The sequence below is a fragment of the Sporothrix schenckii genome (assembly GCF_000961545.1).
Source record: "Sporothrix schenckii 1099-18 chromosome Unknown Cont48, whole genome shotgun sequence".
Lineage (NCBI taxonomy): Eukaryota > Fungi > Ascomycota > Sordariomycetes > Ophiostomatales > Ophiostomataceae > Sporothrix > Sporothrix schenckii.
This window is the reverse complement of record NW_015971149.1, coordinates 895976-912735: the sequence shown is the minus strand read 5'-3', so window position 1 is coordinate 912735 and position 16760 is coordinate 895976. Positions and strand designations below refer to the sequence as shown.

Here is a 16760-nt window from a genome sequence, read left to right as displayed (position 1 = left end):
CTGACCTTGATAACCTCTTCTTAAAAAGAAAAGCACTGCCCTCGTCGTTGTGGAATCGCAAGTCATTTTCGAATTGATACTCATCAACCATCAAACCACCAAACGACTCGCGATCACCGCTGGAGAACATCTACATCGCAGGAACGACACGTCGCGACGATACTTTCGGCTCCATTCACTCGCTCAGTGAGCCCTTCGCATCACCAACGTTCATTGTACTTTCACTTTTTTCTTTTTTTTTTTTGTCAAGTATGGATTCCATACTCTACTTCTTCCGCAACCAGCGCGTCCTGCCGTCGGTGGAGTCTAACGATCCGCCGGCGACAAAGAAGGCGGCGGCAAAAGCGGCAGGAAATTCGGCGGCCGGCTCGCCGACCTCTTCCTCCTCGTCCCCATCGGCAGCATCCGCGGCGTCGCTGGCCGTATCTGGCATGTCGGACACTCCATCCCCACCCCAGCGACTCTTGGACGATGACCGCACACCAACCACAAAGCGAAAGGGGGCGCCTTTGGAGAGTGGCCGCACAGCGGCCGTTGTCGCAAAACGGTGGAAGGCGCTCAACAAGGAGATGGATAGGGCCACCTCCGATCAGCTCGCCGCACGCATCATCCGACAACCTGTGTCCATTTCGGCAAAGCTGAACGGGGCTAAGAGCACCGACTCCAGCACCAATGCCGGTGCTAATGGACGCTGGGCAGGCCGGTTTAACCCACTGCACCTGGTCCAGTCGGTCAAGGTGAAGGAGGAGGATTTGGGCGACGAGGCACGTCCGGCTAGGAATCTGAGCGGCCTGCACGACATTCCTGCGGCGAGCACACACGACAACGAAAATGACACCGTCCAAGACCATGGCAGGATTGTTGTGGCTAGAAGCGAATACGACCTGCGCCTCGGGGGAGCGCAGGAGATGCGCGAGACAGAGGTTCCAGACAGCCAGGAAATCACTGAAAGCGAGGCCGGTTTCGAGGCACATATGCGGGATGCAGAAGACGACGATGTCCATGGGGACGGCGACAACGAAGAGGACACGGAAGAGGATGAGGACGACAGCGGGTGGTATGATCCTGCCCTGAGCGCCAACACCTACCCAAATCCCGGCCTGCCACAGCAAGTGCAATCCTTCACAGGCAGCTTAGACCGAAGCGGCACCGGCCAGCCTGCTGCCGACACCGACGACTACGATTCGGACGATCTGGAAGACGAGGACGACGACGACGGTGTGGACGAAAACTGGGACTGGCTCTTCGAAGCCGAGGCAACGGACGCCAACAGCAAAGGTGCCGTGCCTGACGAAAGCGACTACTACTGGTCCGTTGATGTTGATGAGCGGACGGCCTACGAGCAAGGCGTGGCTGCTATTGAAGGCTACAACACCGGATGGACGGCAGACGAGAAGCGCCTTCACCGGCTGCTCTCGCTTCGCGGCTTCCACCCGCTGCTGCCCGCTACCTGGACACGCGACTTTTTGGGCGTGCCCGTGTACCCGTCCCTGTTTGCAACCGCGCACGGTGATGCCCTTGAGCCGACCCGCCCGGTGACCATCAACAACTTTGGCAGCCAGTTTCACGCCACCAAGGCACTGCGTGCGTTGTTCGACCTCCAGTCGCGGGTTAGTGGCCTGCGGCAGACGGGCCACAACACGGCGCGCATTGGCGCCATCATTGAGCGCGAGCTGCGGCGGTACATTGCCTGGGCCGCCGCCGACGCCGGACTCGACCGCTGCGCGCCCCTCGCGGCCATGCCCAACATTGCGGCCAAGCAGTTCCGCGTGGGCCGCCCAGAGCGCTCGCCCAACAAGAAGGGCAAGACGACCAAGAAGCGCAGCATCGCGCGCCAGGTGCAGGACTTTTTTGGCGACTGGGTGGCGCGGTACCGGGCCTACTATGCGGGCCTACCCGCGTTTGATGTGGACGAAGCAGGAGGCGAGACGCATGGTGCTGGTGCTGCTGGCGGTGCTGGTGGTACGCGCCGCCTCCGTCCGCCGCGGCTGCTGTACGGGTTCGTGATTGTGCAGCACGCGGTCATGTTGCTCGTTGTGGACGCGGCGGGCAACCGCAGCAGCCGGCACCCGCGGCCGCGCTGTCTCGCGGATTTCAACCTGTCGTTCGGCGACCGCTGGCTGGATGCGAGTCTCAGCGTGGCCATCCCCGTGCACGTGGCGCGGGCGGCGCAGATGCGGTGCCGGCGCGGCTTGAAGCTGCCGACGGCGGCTGTTGACGATGCGGACGAAGATGCATAGATTTGTATGTTTTTGCAATGTTTGCGGGATGGCGTTTGGCTTTGTTCTTTGTTTGCGTTTCTCGTTATATGCATAGCTTTCTTTTCCTTGTGTTCTGCCTCGGTCCGTCCGATTTGCTTTACATTTCCTTTGTCAATACCCAGATACCCCAAAGATTGTCACAACTGTGCCCGAGAGAAGGCCTTCCAGCGAGACGCGGTTGCGCCGCAGTTGCGTTTTTTTCTTTGTATCCCGGAGTTTTATTCTTTACCAAAGACAAACGCATTGTTTTGTAGTTTCGTTGCAATCACTATAGTTATATCAAATTCCATGAACCCCGTTCTTCCTTGCCGCGCTACTCGGCCTTGGTGATGTCCTTCGGAATGCGGATGGCCTGCTGCTGTGGGACATAGTCGTATGTCGCCGACATGGCCAAGAGACCGGCGTTCTGGTAGTGGTTGGGTGTGGAGGTGTTGCCCGCGGCGGAGTACGCTAAGAAGTTGTGCGGGAAGCCCAAGTCGAAGGGCACCGCCGCCTCGATCTCGGCGACGTCCTCCTTGGTCAAGACGAGAGACAACGCGTCAATGTTGCTCTGCAGCTGTGCCGTGTTGCGGCCGCCCACAATGGGGAAGACATACGGCGTCTTTTGCATGACATAGGCAAGGGCCACGCTGGTAATCACCGTGTTGTGGCGGTTGGCCACCGTTTCAAGGACGCGGCTGACGGCAAGCGCCGCGGGCGAGGCGGGCGCCTGGCGGCCCTCCTTCTGCTCTTGCTGGCGGCGGCGCTGCTCCTCGGTCTTGAAGGCGCCACCGCCCAGAGCGCCCCAGGGCGTCAGAGCCATGCCCTCGTCGCGGGCCATGGGGATAATGTCGCGCTCAAAGTCGCGCGTGGCGGCCGACCACATGCCCTGGTAGACGCTAAAGGGGCGGAGGCCGTGGTTGCGGGCGTACTCGTTGGCCTTGCTGACGACCCAAGCGGGCGTGTCGGAGACGCCAAGGTACAAGACTTTGCCGGCCTGGACCAGCTGGTTGAGGGACTGCATCACCTCGGGGATGCTCGTGGCGTAGTCCCACCAGTGGACGTACAAGATGTCAATGTAGTCGGTGCGGAGCTTCTTGAGGGACGCTTCGACGGAGACACGCAGGCTCTTGGTGCTGTTGCCGGTGGTGTTGGCCTGGATGTGGTCGGGCTTCAGATGGCGGTAGTTGGTGGTGTACTTGGTGGCAATGACCATCTGGTCGCGGACGCCGCGCTTCTCCATCCACTCGCCGATCCACTGCTCGGACTCCTCTGCTGTTGTATTAGTATCTGACTGACCGAGCTGCTCTCCCTGGAAAGCAGAATATATATATATAATATAACGTACCCCACTGGTAGTTGTTAGAGGTGTCGATAAAGTTGCCACCCTAGACTTGTCAACTGGCTGTTCGTGAAGCCTGTACTACAATATCACCTTCACACGAGACACCCACTTTGTCGTAGAAATAGTCAAGCAGCTCATCGGCGGTCTTGTGGTCGACGCTGCCCATGTAGTCCTTCCAGGCTTCGCCAAGGTTCATGCCGCCCAGGCACAGCGGGCTGACACGGACGCTGGCGAGTGGCGAGAGCAGACGGTAGCGGCCGAGGGCCGACTTGGGGGGAGGGGCCCGAGCAAAAACGGACATTTTGCGGATTTGTTGTTATTGTTTTTGTGGTGGTGGTGGTGGTGTCTGGATAGTTGTGATATAAAGTAGACTGGCCTTGAGAAGATACCGAGGACTAAAGTCAAGGACGGCGAGAGACAGAATAAGGGCAGGGGGAAAGAAAGCAAAACAGGGGGTAAGGCAACATATATATACTCGGAAGAATAGCTTGTAGCTGCAAATGAATCCCCGGATAAGAATACCAGGAGACACAAAGAGGAAACGAAACGAATTAACTACATCGAGCAACCGACAATCACGACCGTCAGCAATATCACCAGCAAGGGGTCCGAGGTATACGGACTGATGACTGGTAAGCTCATTGCACCGTGGGCAATGGTGTCAATAATCTTAACTCCGGGGCCTCACTTGGATGGTAGTCGAGCTGGTGGGCCGCTTGAAGCGCATAGAAAGACCTCACGCGGGGGGCACCGGCTGGATGAGCTCGTTTACTTCGTACTTGTTGTCGCCCTCTTCTTTTCCCGGGGAAGGGGTCCACTCTTTGCATGTAATTGCTTTGGGGTGATACTGCCGCGGTCGGTAGCTGCATGGCCTACTACGCATCAACCCTGTGGACATCTGTGGTCTGCTTTTCTTCCGCTCTCCATCGGCTCCATTGCTTCGTTTTGCGCTAGAGACCACTTAGCACGACGCCGGCAGGGAGACCTTGCCGAACACGTTCTGCATACGCAGTCGCTGGCGTCATTGGCGCCGAAGATGTTGGCTCGCCTTTGGGTGTGGTTGTGCTGGTCGTACTCGTGCTTTATGTTGAGGAGACGGTGAGATACGATCGTCAGTGAATTCCTGGACAAAGAGACTGCATATCGAGCAAACGCGGGCAAAATAAACCAAGCTACGGTATCGTTTGCTCTTTCCCTGGACACCCTACAAAGCACAATGGTTCCTGGATAGGAAGGCGCGGCCGCACACTCTGTCACTTTGTCGGTTCGGGAAGGAATGTTGTGCTCTCGCAGCTTGTCGCTCCTTCCCTGTGTTGGCACATCTGCCCCCGCAACTGCCAAGTCAACCCCCAATGTCTCCGGAGATGACATTTCCCTCCTGCCCCGGTTAAAAGATTGCTTTGTCACATAACGCCGAATTGGCTGGTTGTGCATGGAGTTAAGACTTTTTTGCTGACGGCAGCACTTGAGTACCAGGACTTACTGCCACCATCACACACCACTTTGCGTTGTCGTCTGAGCGCCGTCTGGAACAACTAAGTATCTGGCAATCCTGTGGCTCTACAACAGTGATAAGCGACTTCCTTCATCACTATTGGCTGTGACAGCATCTCGCCCAAATAATGCATAAAACGAACAGCAGTGTCTATGGAACTAGGCGTCCCGGAACTGGACATATTACAAAGAGACAGGTGCAAAAGACAAACGTGCTTACTGTCATTGTAACGCTGTCAAGCTAGACCGGCCTCGTCGATGACGCGACGTTGTTGAGCGTGACGTCTTTTCGTATTGAGGCTGTTGATACTTGGTGATCCCCATGAGCATTCACCGATGCCTTCCAGCACCAAACTTTGGAACACGCCTATACCAAATAATGTATCCCCAATAGTACTCTAACATGGAGGACGACGAACAGACAGCACTCTGGAAATACAGGGAGAACAAAATCAAAACCAATAAATACATACAGTGTACAAAAACAAATCGATGCAGAATGTGTTTCCTCTTCTCCAGCCCATCCTTGCCCTGTTTGTTGCCCATTTTCCCAACCCCTCCACCGAAACCATGAATGGGGTGTTTTTCTCTTTATATGTACATCCTCCTTTGCCTCGCGTCTTTCTAACAGGTCCACACGCCGATGCGGCCGTCCCGCCGGCCCTCCACCATGTAGCCGTCTCGTATCCGCACATGCTCCACAATCGCGGGCGCCGTGTGGCCGTCCTCGGCCGCCGTGATCCCCGCGCCGCAGTCCCACTGCCGGCCCTCCACCTTGTCGTACACCTTGACCACGTCCTCGCCCGCGGCGCTCACAATCCGCCGCGCGTCAAACATCATGCTCGTCACCGGGTTGTCGTAGGCGTACGCATCGTAGATGGAGCCCGTCCGCAGGTCCCAGATCCGGATGCTGCGGTCCACGCTGCCCGTCACCAGGTGCACGTCGTCAAACTGCAGACACGTCACGGGGCCCGTGTGGCCGACCAGGCTGCGGTGCACTTGCCCGCTGCGCAGATCCCACAGCCGCACCATGCCGTCGGCCGTGCCGCACGCCAGCGCCGCGTCAAACACCTGCACGGCCCCCACAAAGTCCGCCGCCTCCGTCTGCGCGCGCGACGTTTGCCGCCACGTGCCCTCGCTGGTGCCGGCCGCGCTGCTGCTGCTGACACTGGCCGACGCCTGGGCCGCCGCCCACATCACGTCCAGCGTCTGCACACACCGGCCCTTTTCCAGGTCCCACTGCCGCATCGTCTTGTCCGACGAGCCCGAGACCAGCACGTCGCCCCGGAAGTGCAGCGCTGTGATCTCGCCCATGTGTGCGGACAGCGTCATCAGTGGGCAGTCGGCCATGCTGTCGGCTGGTGGCTCGACGGGCTCGTCGTCGGGGTTCTCAAAGGCGATGCCACCGTCGTCGTCGTCATCGTCGTCGGCGGCACCGCCCCCGCCACCGCCGCCGCCGCCGCTGGCAGCACCATTGCCAGACTTACTGAACAGGCTGCCGTGCGGGTCGTACCGTGACCGGCTCAGGTCCCACAGCCGGATTGTCGCGTCCGCCGAGCCCGTGGCCAGAATGTTGTCCTCCACCTGCAGCGTGCGGACCGACGCCGTGTGGCCCTCAAGCAGGCCGATGCAGCGGCCGGCGTTGAGGTCCCAGACGCGTACCGTGTCGTCCATGCCCGCCGAGACGAGCGTGCCAAACGGCGCGTCAAAGTCAATGGCCGTCACAGCGTCCTGGTGCGCGCGAATTTCGCGGATGCTCGTGCCCGGGTGGAAGTGCTCGTGGAGGATGGGCATCGACTTTTTTCGCACGGCCTTGGGCGTCCTACGCCCAGCGGTCGACCGAGACGGTGTGCTGCCGGCCGAGGGGAGTTTCTCGTAGATGGATTGTGACATGAAACCGGTCGCTGCGCTGCCGTTGGCCGCCACGCCGTCCTCATCGTCGTCGTTGTCTAACGCCAGGTCGACATCGGATTTTGTGGGAGAGTTGGCTGCGAGGGTCTCGGCCTCGTCTGCCAGCTCCTGTGCAATGTCTATTCGGCCCTCCAGGTCCATGACTAGGGATGTTAGCTCACACAACGCATGACCGCACGTCTTCGACGGCAACTGTAATACGTACTGTCGTGCTCCAGCAAGGCCTCGTCCTGCTCCAGCGCAGCTAGCCGGTCCAGCAGAATCTTGCGCATGCCAGCCAGGTTGGCCACTTTGATGTCAATATCCCGGATTTCGCTGCCAGCCATGTTCTTGCGGATGCCCAGCATCTCAAACTGGTGCATCATGGCCGCCTTGTCCTTGCGCATCTTGTGAAGCGCGTGCGGGCCGTCTGGCGTGGACGGCTTGTCGTCGAGCATCTTGCGGCCTCGCGACGAGCGCCGGCGGTGGCCGCCGGTGCCATGGCCGTGGTGGCCGTGCTTCTTGCCCTCCTCGGTCATCTCGGGGAACGTGGCCTGGAAGCCCTGGAACAGCGAGTAGGCGTTGTCGTCCTCGGGGATGTTTTGCAGCATTTCTTCGGGCAGGTAGGACAGCGCGCGGTGGCGGATCTCGCTCGTAGACAAGCGCGAGCGCACCATGTCGGTCGGGGTGGTGCGTGCCATGGCGAGCACGCTGCGCTGGACGTGGGGCCGGCGCAGCTGGCGGTGCACCTCGGACATGGCCGACTTATAGTGGGCATTGGCGGACGGGTCCGAGGGTCCCATGAGGTGGGAGGCTGTGGTCGTTACCTTGCGGCCAAAGGCCTCGATGCCAGCGGCGGAGATGATAGACGTGTCCTCGTCGCCACCGAGGTCGTCGTGGTAGTCATGGTGGCTGTCGTCGTTCGCCATGCGCGCGTACAGCAGCAGGTTGTGCGGCCGAGAGTGCCGGAGGAGAAGGGTCGTGTCGTCACGGATGTTGCGTCACGTCTTCGTAGCCGAGCCGTCTGTTCAGCTTGAGTGTTGCTCTTGCTTCGTGACGTAGGTCGCGTGTCCCCGCGCGTCAGATGCTGCTATCAGCTCTCGCGAATCGAGCCGCAGTCGAGTCGATTGTTGTTGGACGTGTGGCGCAGGGTCAATGGCTCGCTGGAACCGGGCAATTGACAGGTCGTTTTGTTGCCTCGTCGTCGTCTGATGTGTTTCGCCAGGTTGCAAAAGTTTTGTGCGAGATGAAGGGCACGGAGAAAAGCGGGTATCGATTCCGCCCAGACTGGGGTTGTGGACAGGCGCGCGAATCGATCGAGAACGAGAAACTATGCAGCACAGCGACGAGAGGGAGTGAAGAAAAGGGGCGTCTGGGAAAAGGGACAAGACGGATGTCGAAATCCACACAGTTTGACGTAGAAAGAGGCAACAGAGGCGGAAAGGAAGGTGGACGTGAAGATTCACCCCTTGGTTTGCTCTCGGCCTGGCTGCTTCCTGTTTTGGCGCCTTTTGATTTGCTCTCTGGCCTAGACAAAGCCGAGCAAGGTTGATGAGTAGCGGAAGGTGCGACCAGTGGCTCTGAGTCGTCGCCTCCCAAAGCAGCCTAGCTGCACCTGCCTGAACCTGTATGGAAGAACGAGGACGCGCTGCAGCAGCATCTCGCCAGAAGCCCGCTGATTGGCGACAGTGTGGCAAGCGCGGTGGGGCCTTCTTCCAGTGTGTGTCGTACGTCACTGGCTCTTCAGGGCGTGTAGCTGTGCCTTGCAGTGCCCAAATCAGCTGAGCCCTGACCACTGCCGCAGCCCTGAAATTCGGGACATCTCCCAGCGCATGGAGCATTGGCAAATGAGAGGTCACTCACCTGGATGGAATCACGCCCGACGCCGGCGCACAAATTTGGGTCGAGCCTCGTCCTCAGCTCCGCTCGCCGGAATTCTCACGCCACTTGCGTTTTAATCGAGGACGATTTGAAGGAGACCCTGCGCACCCGTTTCCCGTGCTGCTTGCAAACTCTGAGAGCTCAGCTACACAACAAGCCGCGTATCGTCCACCCGCATCGACGCCGCCATGGACTCCTCGATCGACTTCTCTGACCCTTCGCATGCCCTGGACCTGGGCCGGATCCGCGAACAGCTGATGTGTGTATATCATGGGCGATGGCGGCTGGACTGATCTGTCATGGCTGGTTGGCTTTTGTTCGTGCTCGCAGCACTCGCTAACGGTATAGCCGTCTTGAGGATACCATCACGTTCCACCTCATCGAGCGTGCTCAGTTCCCGCTGAACAAGAGCATCTACGAGCCCGGTGCCGTGCAGATCCGCGACACGTCGCTGTCGTGGCCGGTCGGCCTGCTCTGTGGCAAGCGCCACAGGCAGTACTCGTTTATGGACTGGTACCTGTCGCAGCAGGAGGCGCTGCAGTCGCGCATCCGCCGCTTCGAGTCGCCCGACGAGAACCCCTTCTTCCCCGAGGCCGTCCAGAAGCCCATCCTCAAGCCGCTCAACTACCCGCACGTCCTGCACCCCAATGACGTGGTTGTCAACGACCGCATCAAGACGTACTACGTCGAGACACTGCTGCCGGCCGTGTGCGCCGATTTCGGCCATGGCGACCGCGGCGAGACCCAGGAGAACTACGGCTCCTCGGCGACGTGCGACATTGCCGTGCTGCAGGCGCTGTCGCGGCGCATTCACTTTGGCAAGTTTGTGGCCGAGTCCAAGTTCCGGTCGGAGCGGGCCAAGTTCACGGCGTTGATTGAGGCCGAGGACCGCGAGGGGCTGGGCGAGGCGATTGTCAACAAGAAGGTCGAGCAGACCATCCTGCAGCGGATGCGCCGCAAGGTCGAGACGTTTGGCCAGGAGGTGTCGGCGGACGGCCCGGCCACGGCGGCGCCATCGGCCAACAAGCTCAACGCCGAGGCGGTGGTCGCGCTGTACGAGGAGTTTGTGATCCCGCTGACCAAGGACGTCGAGGTCGAGTACCTGATGCAGCGCCTGCTGCCGCCGACACCGACGCCATGGTACGCCTCCCTGCGCAAGTCGAGCGCGCCGGAAACACTGCTGTGGGCGGTGACTGTGGGCGGTGCTGCGGCGACTGCTGCTGCTGCTGCTCTGTGGTGGATTCCCCGGAAGCATTGAAAGTAAAAGACGAATAACGATGGATAGACAATGATTTTCACTGCATTTATTACGAAAATTGAGGAGCACGGAGCGATCAACAGCGCGAAGGGAGGTGTGTCTAGATAAAAGACTGAATACAGTCCAATGTTAAAAGCAATACCAAAACTGTTAATCCCGTTTGTTATGGGCAATATTTTTTATTTAAAAAACTAAAGCAGAGGAATTTAAAAGTCATAAATGCATGTCATTTTGCGAATTGAGCCCCGTCTATATTTACTTTTAATTGCCACGTCACAACGTCCACTCGCACTCTCACGCCGACTGCACGTACTTGCTGACGGCCTCAATGGCTGCCGGCAGCTTGTCTGCTTCAATCAGCATCAGCAGTCCTTGCGACTTGACGCCCAGCTCTTGGAAGGCCCGCTTGCTGTCGGCCACGGATTCGTCAATCTTGGTGTAGGGAAACGTGCCGGCCGCCACCGCGTGCTTGCGCAGCACCTCGTCCTCCGGGTGGAAGTAGTAAAACGGCTCCGACGTCGACGACCCCGACGCGGCCGTCTTGGCCTTCTTCCGCTTCTTGCTCTTGCCACTGTCGTCTTCGTCGTCGTCGTCGTCAACCACCATCGCCGCCAGGTCTGACTGCACCTCCTCGTACGTCTTGGACAAAATCAGGTAGTGTGTGAACTGGTACGGTTCGCCGTCCTCGACGGCCGCCTCCACCTCGTCCATCAGCATCGTGTACAGCGGCGGCGCGATCTCGGCTGGCATGTTGATGAGCCGCTCCGACAGGATCAGGCCAATGTGTGGCTTGCCGGCCTCGGAGGGACCCGAGGACTGGTCGCTCAGCAGGGGCAGCAGCGGTGCAAGGGCGGCGTTGGTCTCGGCCGCGGCCGCGGCCTTGTCGGCCAGGTACTGCTTCAGTTGCGCGACGGCCTTGTTCTCGCGCTGCTCGCGCAGGCTGAGCGCCGTCAGCATAGCATAGGCGTCGTTGGCCTTGCCATCGACCTTGACGGTGGAGCCGATGGTGGACTGTGCCAAAATGACGTCGGCAAGGCCAGAGACGTCAATGAGCGCGGCATCGACATCGAGGAGCTGGCGCAGCAGCGTCTTGGTGCCGTGGAAATCGACCTCCGAGTCAAAGTTGAACCACTCAAACTCGACATTGACAACATCAAAGTCCTGGGAGCCGCAGTTAGCTACTGTGCATCCGTGCCACACAAATCATTCAATATCAACGCACCTCGCCTGAGTCGGAGTCCTCCATGCGGTCCTCATCGTGGACCTTGTTGGCCGCCTCTCTTGACCGCTTTTTGCCCATTGTGAGTGCGTGTGTGTTGTGTGAGCGACAATGTGTCGGAATTGAGCTGCGATGAGCCTGTATGAATTCCCTGGCGCCGTAAACGCCCTTAATACGTCTATATTGTGATCTTTGGATGCCGTTTTGGTCATTGAAAATTTATGACGTCGCCCTGTGATTGGCCCAATTAAGAAGCTTACTGGCCTAGTATGTCGTGGATTAAGGTACCTCTACTTGTGTGGAGACCGCACTGCATATGAAGTACCTTTCGTACCTGACTTGATGGAAAAGTTGAAGTAGCCTCGAAATTCGCAATAACTCCCTCTCTAATCTCCTTCGATGGAAGATGACGTGAAGCCTCTACAGCCAGGAGTAGATGATCAGTTAACGTCTTTTGCTCCGTTTGTGAACTGCATACGACTGTACAACATATATGATCCTGCGATGATCCGAGCACACAAAAGTTTGAACTAGACGTATTCGGGACTGACTACGTCGTACTTCAGCGGTCGCCGCATGCTGTAATAAAAGTCAATTTTTAGAGGTTGTTTTCGGGGTTTCAGGTGTTTTTAAGTGACATAAGCACACGTCTTGGCCGTTTAGGCCTCCTGTCAGTGATTGAATTGCGGGGCCTTTGCCGTCAGCAGCAGGCGAGCTTTGCTGTTTTTGCGACAACGTGCCCCCCCAAACCAGCAGGCGCCCTGCTTCACTAAGGTCACTTTTCCTTGGCACAATGTGGAGAAGGTACAAACGCGACATCATCGCCCCCTTCCGAGCGCCAGGCCACCCACAGGGGGCAGGTGCTTTGCGACAGTCCTGGTAGCAGGGGCAGGTGTAAGACTTACTTTATTACGGCATGACAGAAGGGTTAGCTCTTGCTGTACAGGTTCTTGCTGTCCCGTTCCGCTTCTCTCACAATCCTGCTGCTTGCTCCAACCACCGAAACTATTCTGCTGCCTTGCTTGTCCACGTTTCCCACGCTTCCCTCCAAACAACACAGCTTACCCACGTCACACGTCTGCACAGCAATAAAACTTTCAGTTCATCCGACCTCTCAATCTTTGACAACCATCTTCGCCTTCGGCCCTTTCGTCTCATCGTCTCATCGTCGTCCCCCGACACAGCTCCATCAAACGCACCACGTCTACCGCGCCATCCAAAACAACCAGCAACAATGGATCTTTCCAACGCCTTGTGAGCTTATGCCAGCTTGAGGAAGCATTGATTCGTCGTGCGGCTTAGGCCGTACGTACTCTGACGCTGGCGCACACCTGCTAACCGTCCGATCTTTTCCCGCAGCCGCATCATCAACCTTGGTGTTGGTGTCATCATGGTTCTTGGTGGTATCTCGCAGTTCTTCCCAATCACATTGTGAGTTGCCGCCCGCGCGTGTTTCGTTTCTTCCCCCGTTCTTGCTGCGCGCCACGCTGCTAACCACCGTCGCCTATCGTGCAGCCAGTCTGTTGTCATTGGCGTCTACGTGATCCTCTTTGGTCTTGGTATGTGTCTCTCCAGCGAGCTCCTGTGGCATGGCTTCTCGTCGCCCGTTTGCTAACCATGCGCGCCCCTTGCAGCGACCGCTCTCCTTGAGTTCCAGATCCCGCCCCAGGTCTCCCGGTACGCGTCGTTCCTGTTTTCCTTCATCGGCCGTGGTATCTGTAAGTTTTGGCCTGTCCCGTCCATTTTGCCACCTGTTCATAGATTGTCCGCCTCTTGTCGCTGACCCAACCCCAGTCTACGTCTTCATCGGCTCCATCCTCCTGCACGACCACACCCTGCGCATCATTGCTGGCTCCATTGTCGGTATCATCGGCCTGGTATACTGCGTGCTCGAGTTTATCCCGTCGATTGAGCCGCCTGCCAACATGCGCGAGGCCGATGCTGGTTGGGGTGCCGAGCAGGTGTAAGAGGACCTCGTAGGGGTCTACGGGGAAGTGCCGGCACACGTCGACAACTGTACGCGATAGGACGCCTTGCGATGCGCCCACAAGACCATGTCGGACGACAAGCATCCCCGAAGCTTTGCGAAGTGAGAACCCGGCCATTATCTGGCTCCTTTTCGACAATCATTTTGGTGACTTTGCAAAGATGAATCTCGGATGAGACAAGACGTTTCCGAACACCCATCCTTTGCAATTCAGTTGGAATGACTTTGTGTACTTTTACGGCCCAAAGGTGAGGGCAGACGTTGGTGTAGAGAGGTGGCTACTCGCTGTCGAATACCATGGAGGAGAGAGTCTGAACGAAGTGAGGGAAGAGATGGCGCCCGAGCACAATATGGGAGTTTGAGGGGGCGACTGGGCAAATGTGGTCTGTGGATTTCTGGCTTGCCCACCCGAGTGTAGGACGAAGCCTGTCGGTGTTGTTTGCAGCAGTTCTTTGTTGGGTTTGGTGGATGTGCGCTTGTTGTGCATTTTTGCATCTGCATTTGCATCTGCACTTGTTTTTAATTCTGTTCTGTTTTTAATCTCCTCGTGGATTACCAGGCTGTATTATTTGCACCCATGTATTGCACCTATTACTTTTGATGTTATTAGACTTGTTTTTCCAGCACGCTGTATGATGTCACTTGTGTTTATTATAATAGAGTTGCCTGTAGCGAGATTTGTCTGAACGTTGGCTTCCTATCGCGTTTCCCTCATGCCATGAAACGTAAACATAGGAAAACGTGGAAGCCCCGATGGCCTCAGAAACGAACAGGTTGAGCGTATCCTTTTGAACTATTTGCCGTCGTCAGTTTTGCTAAACAAAATTATACTCCATATGGCCATGTCAACCTCGTCCATTGATGTGATATCATCCCATTCAAAATGAAAAAATTTTGTCCCGGAAAATAAATATAACAGAAAATATTTCGAAATAGGAAAAAGAAAAAAAAAGAAAAGAAAACGCCAGGTATCGCGCCCCCGTTGTTGCGTAGAACGTGGTATCATCACAAAATCAACGAAGAATCCAAAATCTAATCGAGCTCAGCGAGCTCCCGTTCCTTATCGGCAAGCAACTGCCGCATACGCTCAGCCTCCCGCTGGAGGGCCGCCCGCTTCTCAAGGCGCGCGTCCTGGCTGTCGCTGCGACGCGGTTCACTGTTGCTCGAGGGGTGCGACGTCATGCCGCCACCAATGCCTGGGTATGGGCCGGCCATGCTGCCGAGCGAGTTGTCGTCATTGTCGTAGGCCGGTGCATTGAGGATCGACTTGATGGAGGACATGCGCTTGCTAGAGGCCTCGCCGTTGCTGCCGTTGCTACTGTTGTTGCTGCTGCTGCCGTACAACGAATTGTCGTTGTGCGACGAGGGCAGGGCCGGTCCACCGTAGTCGTTCTCGCTCGATGAGAAAGACCGCTTGCGGGAGGGCGAAATAAACGATGCGGGCGACAGAGACGGCTGGCGCTCGATTGGACCCATGCTCGTGAGGCTTGTCAGCGGTGGTAAACGGTTGTCGTCATTTAGGGAGCCGGTCATGTCTATGCGCTGGCCGGCTGGATTCGGGAAGTGGTGTGCGTGTTGCTGGTGTGACGACGACGAGTGGTATTGGTTCAGGTCATTTGCACCGCCGAGTCTCGGTGACGGTTGCTGTTGCTGCTGTTGCTGTTGGTTCTGGCGGAGAACAGGCTCAGGGACAAGTGACAGGGCATGGTCGGCCCGTCGCCGAAGACCTAGATTGACAGATCCGTCCGAATTGACTGTACCGCGCTCCACATCAACGTCTTCGCCAGGCTGTGAATCCGACCGAGCTGCGAGAGAGGCCGGCGCGCCCGGCGGAGGCGTCGCACCTTGCTCGCCCGACGAGGAATAATCCTCACCATGCGGGTCTTGGGCAGTCGGAATGACACGCTTTCGCCGTTTGATGACCGATTTCTTCATAAAGGTGGGACGGTGGACGCCGTGGAGTTTATAGTAAAGGCCTAGGTTGGAAAGTCAGCATATGCCTGTGTAACAGACCACATTGTTTCCGTCCGAAGAGTCAATGTGGCGATCGAATAGGAGCACTCTAATTTCTGAACATACCACAAGCATTGCAGATCGTGCGGCCATTCTCATCTCGCCTCCACAGCGGCGTGATAGTCGTGCTGCAGTTTTGGCAAGCGATGATGACGGTCGACACTTGGCTCTGCAGATTCGTCATGTCGATGGGTGCCGCAGGGTCAAGCGATCCGGCCCGGTCAGACGCATCTCCAGTTGCTGCCGTCTTCCCGGAGCCACAACCTGTGTGCTCCGGTGGCACAGATTTAGAGCCGTCCACAGGCACAACGGTAATGTTGGCGATCTTCGACATACGGTTGTTATAGGCGGGGCAGCCACTGCAACCCTCGGCGCCGCCCGTGCCGTTGCAGTGGCCACCGCCGGGGCAGGTGCCCGAACTTAACTGGTCGGCAGCAACATAGGTCGCGCCAGGTGTCGCAGACTGCAGTTGGGAGACACTCTGTGGCGAAATGGGGACAGCATCGGCGTTCTTCCGTCCGCGAGAACCGCCGCTGCCTCCGGCTGAGGGGCCGGTGGTGGGGGGACGTTTTAGATAACTCGGCCGAGCAGTGTTCCGAGCCTTTTGATATAGGCCGCAGGCATTGCAAATGATTGCGCCCTGCGGCGAACGGCGCCAGAGCGGTGTCCGCGTGATACCGCAGTTGCTGACAGGGATACATGTTAGTCAACGTAAACCATACGCTCATATGATATGGCAGTCGCTGTAAAGCTTACCTGCAGACTTGGCCGCTCAGACCCTGAACAACGCTAGACCCAACATCCGACTGTACGTCCACATCTGCTTGCGAACCGGTCGTGGTGCCATGGGTCGAAGCGGTCTCGGCAGTCACGGAGGTAGGGCTGAGCGGTTGTGATAGGTCGGCGGGCGACCCGGAGTTGCGCCGGCCGTTGTTGGGCGACCGTGCCACAGATGAACGGTTACTGTGTGCACCGCTCTCTTCCGGCGGGGGTGATCGTATCCGGGTCTTGGACGAGTTGCCGTCGACTACGGCTTTGGTAGTTGTGGCCATCGGCCGGGAAGGGAGGGCGGAGCGCATATTCGATTTTGGGGGAAGATATGCGGCAACACTTGCTGCCTCCTCGATTGGGCTCCGGTCGGACTTTTGGAATCCTTTGAGACCCTGGCGAAACGCTTCCAAGGCCTTGGGTTCGGTCTGCTGCTCGCGACTATCGTGATGTTGGTGATGGAGGTGGTGATGCTGATATTCCTGGGATTTATGAAATGGTGCCACTGAGTGTGTCTGTAAGACTTCACCCAGGGCCATCGCCAAAAACCTAAGTAGAGACGAGTCCGATCAAGACGAGTATGATGCTGTCGGAAGTTGCATGACACAGATGATGCGGAAAGTAGGGTCTTCTGAACTTGTGGACGCGACTAAGCAAAGACCAGT

General features: G+C 57.6%; 7 protein-coding genes across 7 annotated transcripts; 3 read left to right on the top strand and 4 right to left on the bottom strand.

Moving 5' to 3' along the window:
- Positions 1-251: 251 nt before the first annotated feature.
- Positions 252-2240, top strand: SPSK_01079 (uncharacterized protein; the record flags this gene model as incomplete). The annotated part of the gene is made up of 1 exon (XM_016728010.1): positions 252-2240. The coding sequence occupies one exon, from the start codon at positions 252-254 to the stop codon at positions 2238-2240; it is 1989 nt and encodes a 662-aa protein (XP_016584158.1).
- A 334-nt stretch (positions 2241-2574) lies between these two features.
- SPSK_01159 (uncharacterized protein) lies at positions 2575-3886 on the bottom strand (the record flags this gene model as incomplete). Its single annotated transcript, XM_016728090.1, has 2 exons — positions 2575-3552; positions 3665-3886. The coding sequence occupies 2 exons, from the start codon at positions 3884-3886 to the stop codon at positions 2575-2577; spliced, it is 1200 nt and encodes a 399-aa protein (XP_016584157.1).
- A 1817-nt stretch (positions 3887-5703) lies between these two features.
- On the bottom strand, positions 5704-7898 carry SPSK_01054 (mitochondrial division protein 1; the record flags this gene model as incomplete). The annotated part of the gene is made up of 2 exons (XM_016727985.1): positions 5704-7133; positions 7196-7898. The coding sequence occupies 2 exons, from the start codon at positions 7896-7898 to the stop codon at positions 5704-5706; spliced, it is 2133 nt and encodes a 710-aa protein (XP_016584156.1).
- A 155-nt stretch (positions 7899-8053) lies between these two features.
- SPSK_01068 (chorismate mutase ARO7) lies at positions 8054-10108 on the top strand (the record flags this gene model as incomplete). The annotated part of the gene is made up of 4 exons (XM_016727999.1): positions 8054-8516; positions 8606-8696; positions 8996-9109; positions 9199-10108. 4 exons carry the CDS (start codon positions 8054-8056, stop codon positions 10106-10108), a joined length of 1578 nt encoding a protein of 525 aa, XP_016584155.1.
- Positions 10109-10402: 294 nt separating this feature from the next.
- Positions 10403-11408, bottom strand: SPSK_01219 (protein BCP1; the record flags this gene model as incomplete). Its single annotated transcript, XM_016728150.1, has 2 exons — positions 10403-11269; positions 11331-11408. 2 exons carry the CDS (start codon positions 11406-11408, stop codon positions 10403-10405), a joined length of 945 nt encoding a protein of 314 aa, XP_016584154.1.
- A 1153-nt stretch (positions 11409-12561) lies between these two features.
- On the top strand, positions 12562-13294 carry SPSK_01255 (COPI-coated vesicle protein; the record flags this gene model as incomplete). Its single annotated transcript, XM_016728186.1, has 5 exons — positions 12562-12581; positions 12687-12758; positions 12843-12886; positions 12962-13045; positions 13089-13294. The coding sequence occupies 5 exons, from the start codon at positions 12562-12564 to the stop codon at positions 13292-13294; spliced, it is 426 nt and encodes a 141-aa protein (XP_016584153.1).
- Positions 13295-14346: 1052 nt separating this feature from the next.
- Positions 14347-16634, bottom strand: SPSK_01043 (uncharacterized protein; the record flags this gene model as incomplete). Its single annotated transcript, XM_016727974.1, has 3 exons — positions 14347-15290; positions 15394-16013; positions 16084-16634. The coding sequence occupies 3 exons, from the start codon at positions 16632-16634 to the stop codon at positions 14347-14349; spliced, it is 2115 nt and encodes a 704-aa protein (XP_016584152.1).
- Between the last annotated feature and the right edge of the window lie 126 nt (positions 16635-16760).